Source organism: Podospora anserina, chromosome 1 (assembly GCF_000226545.1).
Source record: "Podospora anserina S mat+ genomic DNA chromosome 1, supercontig 2".
NCBI classification, from domain to species: Eukaryota; Fungi; Ascomycota; class Sordariomycetes; order Sordariales; family Podosporaceae; genus Podospora; species Podospora anserina.
In genome coordinates this window covers 327,327-336,817 of record NW_001914855.1, presented here as the reverse complement: position 1 = coordinate 336,817, position 9,491 = coordinate 327,327, and the positions used below count along the sequence as shown (strand labels likewise).

Below are 9,491 nucleotides of genomic sequence, written 5' to 3'. Positions count from 1 at the left end.
GGGGGGGGGGGGATTTTTTGGGATTTTTTTTTCAAAAAAAGGGGGGTATTTGGTTGTTTGTCTTGGGGTGAATATGTAGGATAAGCATTTGTGAGGAGTTGGATACTGTGATGTTGAATTTTACTAGATGGGAGAAGAGAAGTTGAATAGTACAGGTAATACTCGGGATATGGGGACGGAAGAAGAAAAAAAAGAATGCAACACCAGTCAGTCTGAGAATTGTGGCAGGAGAGTGTTATTGACCAATCCTTGGTCATAGATATCCCAACAATTCGGCATTCCAGGTTTGCATCCACACGCAGTTCGCTCTGTGTTTACCTAGACATTCTCTCATCCGTAACATGCAGGTACCCAACCAAGCGCAGTTACAAACACACACACACACACACACACACAAGTCAAACAACAACACACACACCCCAGTCAAAACAAACCAAACACAGATATTCAACCATATATGAAACCAACCCTCCCCTTTCCCCCCTTTTTTACAACTCCCCCACTTCTTCCTGGTGGTCCTCCACCTTCAACCCCCTTTCCCTCCTAACAACCTCACTCTCCGCCATCCCCCTCACCAAACTGAGACACAACTCCCTCCCGACCTTGACCCACGCGGGGCTAGCCTCGCTAGGCACATGCAAGAAGACGACCCTCTTCCTTTCGTGAGGGTTATTCTTGACCAGATGCGCCAGACTGCTGTAGTAGATGAAATCGCAGAGGTAGTGCCCGGCATCTTCGGATATTCTCAAGTCGGAGTAGGGCGGGGAGTGGTCTCTCCATCTTTGCAAGACGTCTTCCATGTCGAGGTCGGAGAGGAGCTCTTCCGGGAGGTCTTGCCATGGGTGGGGGGCGGATTCGTCGTCGAGGTCGGAGAGGAGGTTGTTGTCTACGTCGCCCATGGTGTAGTTTGATTTGTGGGCCCGGCGCTCGATGGAGTAGAAGCCTCTTGGGCCGGCCATGCCGATGTGGACTGCTAGGTCGATTTTGGGGGTGGAGGGAGAGTCGAGGTGCCAGAGGGAGGGGACGAGGTTGCGGACTGCGCGGTAGCCTACGTGGATGGGGGAGGGGTGCACCAGGAGGCGGACTTTGGGGAGGGGGATTGGGGGGTTGGTGGGATTTGTGGGGATGGTTCCTGTGGCGGTGCCGGGGGGAGGGACGTGGCCCGGGATGCCTTTGAAGGGGGTTGGTGGGGGTGGGAGGTACTCGGGGAGGGATTTGGCGATTTCCCAGGAGGGGTTGATGGGGAAGTTGGTGCGGAAGGGCTGAGGGGGGAGAAGGTCAGTGGGATTGAAGATGTGGTGGTCGTGTGTGGTTCGAAACTCATGGCATAGGTATCGTGAGAGTGAGAGAAGTGCGGGGGAGTGAATGAGGTGAGCTTACAGCAAAGCCGGTGATCAAGACATTGATCGTCTCCTCCTCCTCCCCTCCAGAGACCTTATTTCGCGTACCTGTTCCAACAGACCCCATTGTGAACCACGGGACTTGACTGGTGAAAGACGGGGTGATGGTCGAGCGAGTATTGTCCTGGAGAAATCAGGACAAAGTGGGTGTTGGGTGAGTGGCTCTTTGTTCTCCTCCCCACCCTCGTATTGACACTGTGCTGCTGTGATATCACCGATCAAACCTGCCCACTTCCAGTAGGTCGATGGATGCATAGGTGCTGCTGATTGGCATGGCCTTAGTCTGCTTATTGCTGCGGCAGAGTTGACATCAAGACGCAACTTTGACCTCACATTGATGTCTTGACCGCTGAGACTTTGGTTGTCTGTTTTCTCAAAGTTCATAATAGTATTTCGATTTATTTACTTATTTATTTATTTTTTTGGTATTTTATTGTGTCTCAACAGAATTGTCTTACTCAACACAGTAGTAGACATGATTTGATGATGGGTCATGCTCCAAGTGCGGGGGGAAATGAGGAGTGAAGTCCAATTCGGCAAGTGTGATTGTGCATATCTATCACCAGAGAGTAATTCCTTCAACCTTTCAACTTTGAAACTCATGAGTGTGGATGTCAGGCAACATCTCATCTTCAAAACCCATCTACAAAAACTTCCATCACTAGCCCACGCCAAACACCGTTGAGTTAATCTTCGTGTCCGGCTTACAACCGTTGATGTTGAAAGCTTGTGCGGTTCAACACTGGCGTGAACGATATCAACGTGTCAAATCAACCCCAAATCCCGAGGCCCAGCGCCCGAGTACGGCGCATCTTCACGTCATGCTGATTGATCACAGTGCAGCTCCCGAGCCGAAGCCGGCAGCATGACCAGTGCACCACTGCGGCCGGGCCGGATGCAGGGGCCGAATAGCTTATCTGAATGGGTCACCACTTACACCACCGTCATCAGGGTGAGTGCTCATAAGGCCAGCTTTCCCAGTTAATAACATGGCCTCTTGATCTCAACCAGTCTCTTTCCACTCATTCATCCCTCAACTATCACCGGACCCTCGATGGCTACCTCGGCGGGTGGCAAATGGCCAATGGTGATATCCTCGATGGTCCCCAAAAATGCAGGTGAGTTGTCAAGACCCACACCAGCATATGCGGGGGTCCCAATCAACCCTTTTGTTTTCTCTTCCTTCTTCTCAGGCGCCAGTTTCGATATGCCGCGGTTCTGGCTTCAAGAATCGAAGCAAGAGAACTTTCATCTTTATGATTGAATCCTGATCGCACAAGCGGTGAGAAACAAAAGGAAACAAAAATACCCAATCCATGCTTCAAGACCTTGTAAATGCAGATTAGCGAGCCTGCCAAGCCGGTCGTTGTCCAGCGGATAGGTGGTTGGGGGATGGTTGGGAAACAGTCTCAACGGAGGCGGTTTTCTGAAAGCAAGGTGCCTAACCCCGTTGAGCTTTTATTGACGACCTAAACACTTTTATCCAACCACTCGGCTGTCCACCGCCGGTGAGTCGATCACGAAGTGGAGTCTCCACCATGAGCTGCCACCTCTGGGTTTTCCCTTCTTAAGCTCACCGCTTGCCCGCTGCCCAATCTTTCCTGACCTCTCTTTTCTCTCCCTAACCCGAGAGGCCTTTGGGTCTTCTTCACAACAAACTATGAACATCAAAATGTATTCGGTGCTGTCGGTGAGGCAGCTCCACTGGTACCTCACGCTGGTGGTGCTGCTCACCGTTGGCATCCAGGCACATGACAGCGGGGACTGCCTCTCTGTTGCCCTCGTGGCCATTCCCGATTGCGCCAAAACCTGCTTTCTGGAGCAGGCCCCATCTATCGGCTGCGATGGCTTGGACTTTGTCTGCCAGTGCAAGAAGCAAGCAGCATTTTACGCATCAGTGGAGGCATGTGTTGTTGATGCATGCGAGGCGTCAGAATACGAGAAGGTGATTGATGGTGTTGGGACTGGTAAGGATACTCTCTCTCTCTCTCTCCACAAAGAAAGCTTGGTTTGAGTGGGTTGATTGGGTGCTAACATGATGTGCAGTGTGCGAGTGTGCTGTCGATGCCAAAGATCACGACCATGCCAGTTCTGCCTCTTTGGACTCGGCATCGTCGACTTCATTCATCAGCTCTCCACCCACGGCTGCACCATCAGGGGAGCCATCTGCCCCTCCAGTGGTGATTGTCACCACTACCACCGACGTGGAGGATGGTGACGACAGCTCCCCAACAGAGACCACCTCTGCGCCTACAGAGACCTCTCCCCTAGTGGAGGCTGAAAACGGGGCGGACCACACCTCAACCTCGAGACTTGGCCTGATGGCTACTGTCTTTGGAGCTGCCTTGGCTTTTGCCCTCCTCTGAATCAGCAATCTGGTATGAAGGCCAGACCAGAAAGTTTCCGATGAACGATATACCGGTCATGAATGAGACGACAACGACGACCAACTACGATGACAACGACCACAACGCCACTTTCCTAACGAATCTGTACGACATGATGATACCCATACACATTACCCACGCATAGTGTTTCACTCTTCTCGAGAAATCTTTTCCTTGGATGACGTCTCTCTCATGTATATAAAAAGCATGTTCTTGACCCGAGTGTCAACAACGGAGCTTCTATGAAGCTTCATCTGCAGTCTTTTCCTTTGTTTACGTAGTTATGATGTCTCTTCAATAAATGCACCGCCATCGCGTGTTGATGCTTGGTTCATGTATCACCTTTTCACCCGAGGCCCTGAATTAACTGGTTTCGTTGGATTTTGGAGGGTAGCTACCGTTCTTTGCCTAGTGCACAAGACGAACAATGGCATTCTTCTACGGGGCTGCTCCTTGTTCACCCAAAGGGCTGCTTCCTTTAGGACAACTGCAGGCAGAGACTGAGACAATAGCATTGTGTTTGGGACGCCACTCTTGAGAGGATGCCAACAATGCAAGTACCTGCTGCCACCATCGCTCAGTTGGAGATCTCTATTTAACCACCCGACTTTCCGCCAGGTTGGACTCGAGTCTTTTCTATCCATATCATCCGACAAACAACAGTCACTGTATCCGGTGACAGCACAAACCATCGCATCAAACACTACAATATCACCACTACAACATTCACACTGCACTGCAACATCAACACTGCACTACAACACCAACACTACACTACAACATCAACTCTACACTACAACATCAACACTACGCTACACCATCACCACACGGCCACCGTCAAGATGACTCTTATCAGCAGCAAAGACAACAAACTCTCTTTCGGCATTGAGCTGGAAGTGATCATCTGTCACAAGCAATGGGTCGCGGATCCTCCCAACACAGCCACCCTGGTTTCTCCTGAAGAGGAGGCTTTGATGCCTGAGCCCATGGAGGCACCTTGGGATGCATACATTACTGAATGGATCGAGGAGAAACTCGAGAAAGTCATCCTGACTGTTCCCGGAGCCAAGTTTCAGCGGTCGAGCTCGAGAGGTACGGAATTGATGCAGGCGCCAGGGCCTGAACTCCACCCCGATATCTACATGACTCCGACAACAGCTTGGGCGGCCCATCAAGATGTCAGTGTGACCGACGACCGCGTTTATGAACCGAAAGGACAAAAGGCATCTAGCATAGAGCTGGTCTCTGCTGCCATGTGGGATTGCCCTGCAGCCCATCGCCATGTCCAGGACATTGTCATTGCCTTGAGCACCCTTCTCCGTTGGCGGGTCAACATCCGAACAGGCTTCCACGTTCACGTGGGTGCCGGTGCAAGAGAGCAAATCGATCCCGAGACGGGGGAGTTGGACTGGAAGAGTGACAAATTCGGCTTTGAGGCCTTTCAAAGGGCGGGCGCCTTGATTTGGGCTGCCGATCGCTTTTTGTACTGCGCCCACCCGCCAGAACGTCAAATCAACACGTATGCTCAACCAGTTTCAACCACGAGTCAGTTGGCCAACGGACAAGAATTCCTCAGGGTCCTCGAGGATGAGAACACACCTGTCGACGCGAATGCGGAGTATGGAAGGGACAGAAGGAAGGAGTTCAAACTTTCCACTCGCTTTCCCGATCCCACTTTACCTCCTCGTCCACCAACAGTGCCCGTGCCACCACCCTCCACCGTGCTGCGACATGCCCTTCATGGCAGGTCAGAGAGCTCCAGCACCATGTTTCCAGCCATGCGCCCAGCGCGGGTTCCAGCCGCTGCCTGGGACCGTATTCGGCCTTATGTTTACAACATTCGCGTCCATAGGGAGCCTGAGGACCTTGCCAAAATTCAAAAGGCCGACATGACCGTGGAGAAGGGCATCGCTTACATTCTACGTGCGACCACCAGGCATAGAGTTGCTAAGCTTCTCAGCTACGAAAAGGATTATTACAATCGGCTCAACTACAACTTCACCCACTACGACACAGAAAACGCCTGGAAGGGGTACAATACAGTCGAATTCCGCGAGGCAACTGGCGCCTTCGACCCAACCACCATCGCCGCCTGGTCAAGCGTCTGTCTCGCCATCTTCCGCTTCTGCACAACAGCCGACGATGCTTCCTACTGGACCGTCGTCTGGAACCTCATCGATGCCCACAATGCCGCGCTTGCTGGCGAGCCGCACAACTACGACATGATCTCCCTCATGATCGACTGCGGCGCCTTCAGCGAGGCCGGCTTCTTCGAGAAATCTCTCCGCAAGCTGGGCGACAAGCACTGGTTCACCAGCGTCCAGAACAACCAAAAAATCACCCCGAACGCCTCGCTGGACAACTCTCCCGAAGCGCGTCAAGGGCCTGGCTTTTTCGAGTCGGACTGGCCTGTGACTAAGCAGGCTGGTGATACAGCAGAAGTCGTCACACCAACGCCTGCTCCCTCTCGACGGGTCTCGCTTGTTCCGAAGCCTCACACCCATGCGGCGGCTCACGCCACGGGCTGGCGTCCCCCCTTTGCCATGGCGGAAACTGTGCCCACCTCTCCCAAAATCGTCAACCGCTTTCCTGACTACGCCACGGTCGTCGTCTCTCCCGATACAAAAGAGCTGATGGGTCGGTGGAATAATTCTTCTACTCACATAAACGTGCCCCGCCCTGTCAAGGGGAGTAGATCCTCTGCAGAGCACGATGATCTTATGGCCAAGTGGAACAAGACTGTCCAAAGGATTGTCGATGACTACCATGATATGCATAACAGGCTCGGGGCTAAGGCTGATCAGTTTGACGCTAACTGGAGGGACTTGGGGTTGGGGGATAGAAGGTGAGTGAGTATCTTTCTTACATATATTTCTAAACCCCCCATTTCATTGGACTGGTGATGTTTGCTGCTAACATGAGATAACACAAAAAAAAAAAAAAAACCCAAAAAAAAAAAGATAAGTCCATCAGTGAATAGAGAAAAAGCTGACAATAGATTTTTTTTTAACCCAACCACAACAAGTATTGATGATATTGACCTGTGATGTGATATGTAATGTGATTTGTGAGAAAAACTGAGAAATCTGAACAAAAAAAAAAACAAAAAAAAAGAGGAAATTGGCATTCTCAACTGTGGTTTTTTTCTTTCTTTTTTTCTTTCTTTTTTTCTTTCTTTTTCTTTTTCTTTTTCTTTTTTTCTTCTTTTTTTTTCCGGCTGTGAGTTTACATTGTTCAATGGACAATCATGCTGTTGGGAGAACATTTCTGCGCCGTATTGAACCAGTATCTATGTGAGGTGGGCAAAGACACGAGACACTTTCCCGCCGTAGGGTCGATCGATAGTCAGATAGATAAAGAAGACTCGATTAGAGCCCACACCAAGGCCGATCACATTAAGAGCCTTGCAACAAACCCCACACACAAAGAACACCTTCTGCTGGCAGAAAATGACACTTGGTGGCCAAAGATGATGAGTACTAAATATGTACTTCTTCATGCTGATTGATTAGTGTTATTATATATTACAACAAACAGTCTGGTAGTAACTAAGGCTGCCTGCCAGTCGCTGTAGTCTATCTCTCTATTGGTAGATAGATTCTCTATCCCAACTTCCAAAACTCTATCGCCGTCCCTTTCTTTGCCTGCTAGCCGCCCACCACTATAAATAATACCACCACGAACATGACCAGGCTCCAACGAGCTATCTGTCAGCCGCGACTTCGCGAAGAGGCAGGCCGGCGTGTTTGGTGATCATGATATCTCGATGCTCGGACATTCGCGAATCGGTCCGGAGGGGGGTTGGTTTGGTAGGTGGCGGAATTGTCGAATCTTGTCGAATCTTGTATGGCGCGTGCCTGTCTGTGTGTGTGTGTGTGTGTGTGTGTGTGTGTGTGTGTGTGCATGCAATCTTTCGGACACGCACGCTCTGTCTGCTCCAACTCTGGTGCTGTTGTTCCGCATTATTGCCAAGCTGCCCCGAAAAGAGAGAATGAGGGCGAGAACCCTGAAACGATCCCCTCGGTCCCTGTAGAACAATATCATTGTTGTATTCAACCCATCCCCACCTCGTCTTTGTTCCCTCGAAGACGACCTCGATCGTTTGAACACCTCATCTGTGCTCCCTCCCCTTTGCTCGTTCATCATCACCCCATTCCACACACACACACACACACACACACACACACACTTACTCACTCACCTCATGACAAATCCAAATAAGACATCTCATTCAAATCCAAATCCCCCACCGGACTGATGATATTATCATCATCATCACTCTCCTCATCACTCCCCATCCCCATCCCCTCATCCCCACCCTTCCTCCCCTTCCCACCGCCACCGGCACGGCCAAGACTCCCCACATCCCGATGATACTGACTCTCCCTCCTCCCAAACCAAGTAGCCGACTGCCTCCCCTCCGGCCTCCTCTGCATCTCCAACGTGTGAGGACAGGTTCCCTCCCCCACCATCGCCCGGTGACTATGAAACGTGCACTGCCTAAACCCAAAAAACCTCTCCCCGCTCCTCAGTTTGTTGGCCGGCAGCCGCAACTGCGGGTTCTTCAACCTCACGTCCGCCCTGCTCTGCTGCATCTTTTCCAAATGAAGCTGATAATCCGCCTTTAGCTGCGGGAAAGCAGCAAACAGCTTGTCGATCTGGTTGTTTAACAGGAACGCCTTCTCCGCGCCGTGGAGCGTCCAGGCTAGCATTGCCACTCCCCATTTTCTGAGCCTGACCGCATGTTCGGGGTCGCAGTCGCCGTAGATGAACGCCAAGAAGCGGGGGGACATGTCCCAGTCGAAACGGAGGTACATGTCCTGCAGGGCGTCCATGGCTAGGTCTTGGAGGCCGGGGAGGTCGATTATCGCGGCGAAGAGGTGGAGGCGGACGAGGTTGGTGCGGACGGCGCGGCATTCGTCGGGCGAGATGGTGCGGATCACGTCGTCCATGAAGGTGTGGAAGCGGCGGCGTTGGTAGAGCCAGAGGACGAAGATTTCGAACATGTCTGGTGCTTCGGAGGGGAGCCATAGGACTGAGTCTTCTTCATCTTGTTCTGAACTGGAGGCGCTGGAAGGGGAGGGGGTGGGGATGGCCTCGATGTTGGTTCTGAAAAAGGTGCAGCTGTCGCAGAGGAGCTTGCGGTGGAGGGTGAATTCGCGTTGTTCCTCGCCCACGAGGACGCGGACGACTTCACAGCCTTCGAGGCTGTGATGATGGTGGCGGTGGTCAGTTGATGATGTGTGTGATATGTGAGGTGGAAGTAAGAGGTGAGGTGACTTACTCCCCGATGACAGAGCGCTTGTTACTCCACCTCATCTTGTCTGTTGTTTTTGCTGCCAACGTGTTGCGCACAGTTGATAAAAAGACACCACGGTATAAATGATGGTGAACAAAGTCCAACCTCAATCCGGCCGACTTTTTGAGTTGTTGGTGGTCCTCTACCGTAGGTTGTCTTTTTGTTTCGATTGCCGCTCAGCAGCAAGACAATATTATGACCAGCCAAGCAACAAACAGACAAAACGATCCACTCAGCACACAACACAACTTACCCAGCAGTTTTGTTCGATGAATGAGGGAAACACAAAAAAAAAAACGAAAAAACAAAGAGAGAAGACGACGAAATAGACTTCGTGTGTGGCGAGAGGGGGGTTCCCCATCTCAAGTAGATTGTTCTCGAGCTCTCATGCCTGTCCCACCCTCC

General features: G+C 51.5%; 4 protein-coding genes across 4 annotated transcripts; 2 read left to right on the top strand and 2 right to left on the bottom strand.

The window, feature by feature from the left end:
- Window positions 1-488: 488 nt before the first annotated feature.
- PODANS_1_9800 (uncharacterized protein) lies at window positions 489-1,467 on the bottom strand (the record flags this gene model as incomplete). Its single annotated transcript, XM_001908608.1, has 2 exons — window positions 489-1,262; window positions 1,381-1,467. 2 exons carry the CDS (start codon window positions 1,465-1,467, stop codon window positions 489-491), a joined length of 861 nt encoding a protein of 286 aa, XP_001908643.1.
- Window positions 1,468-3,060: 1,593 nt separating this feature from the next.
- On the top strand, window positions 3,061-3,766 carry PODANS_1_9790 (uncharacterized protein; the record flags this gene model as incomplete). The annotated part of the gene is made up of 2 exons (XM_001908607.1): window positions 3,061-3,367; window positions 3,447-3,766. 2 exons carry the CDS (start codon window positions 3,061-3,063, stop codon window positions 3,764-3,766), a joined length of 627 nt encoding a protein of 208 aa, XP_001908642.1.
- Window positions 3,767-4,629: 863 nt separating this feature from the next.
- PODANS_1_9780 (uncharacterized protein) lies at window positions 4,630-6,636 on the top strand (the record flags this gene model as incomplete). Its single annotated transcript, XM_001908606.1, has 1 exon — window positions 4,630-6,636. The coding sequence occupies one exon, from the start codon at window positions 4,630-4,632 to the stop codon at window positions 6,634-6,636; it is 2,007 nt and encodes a 668-aa protein (XP_001908641.1).
- A 1,353-nt stretch (window positions 6,637-7,989) lies between these two features.
- Window positions 7,990-9,106, bottom strand: PODANS_1_9770 (uncharacterized protein; the record flags this gene model as incomplete). The annotated part of the gene is made up of 2 exons (XM_001908605.1): window positions 7,990-8,995; window positions 9,072-9,106. The coding sequence occupies 2 exons, from the start codon at window positions 9,104-9,106 to the stop codon at window positions 7,990-7,992; spliced, it is 1,041 nt and encodes a 346-aa protein (XP_001908640.1).
- Between the last annotated feature and the right edge of the window lie 385 nt (window positions 9,107-9,491).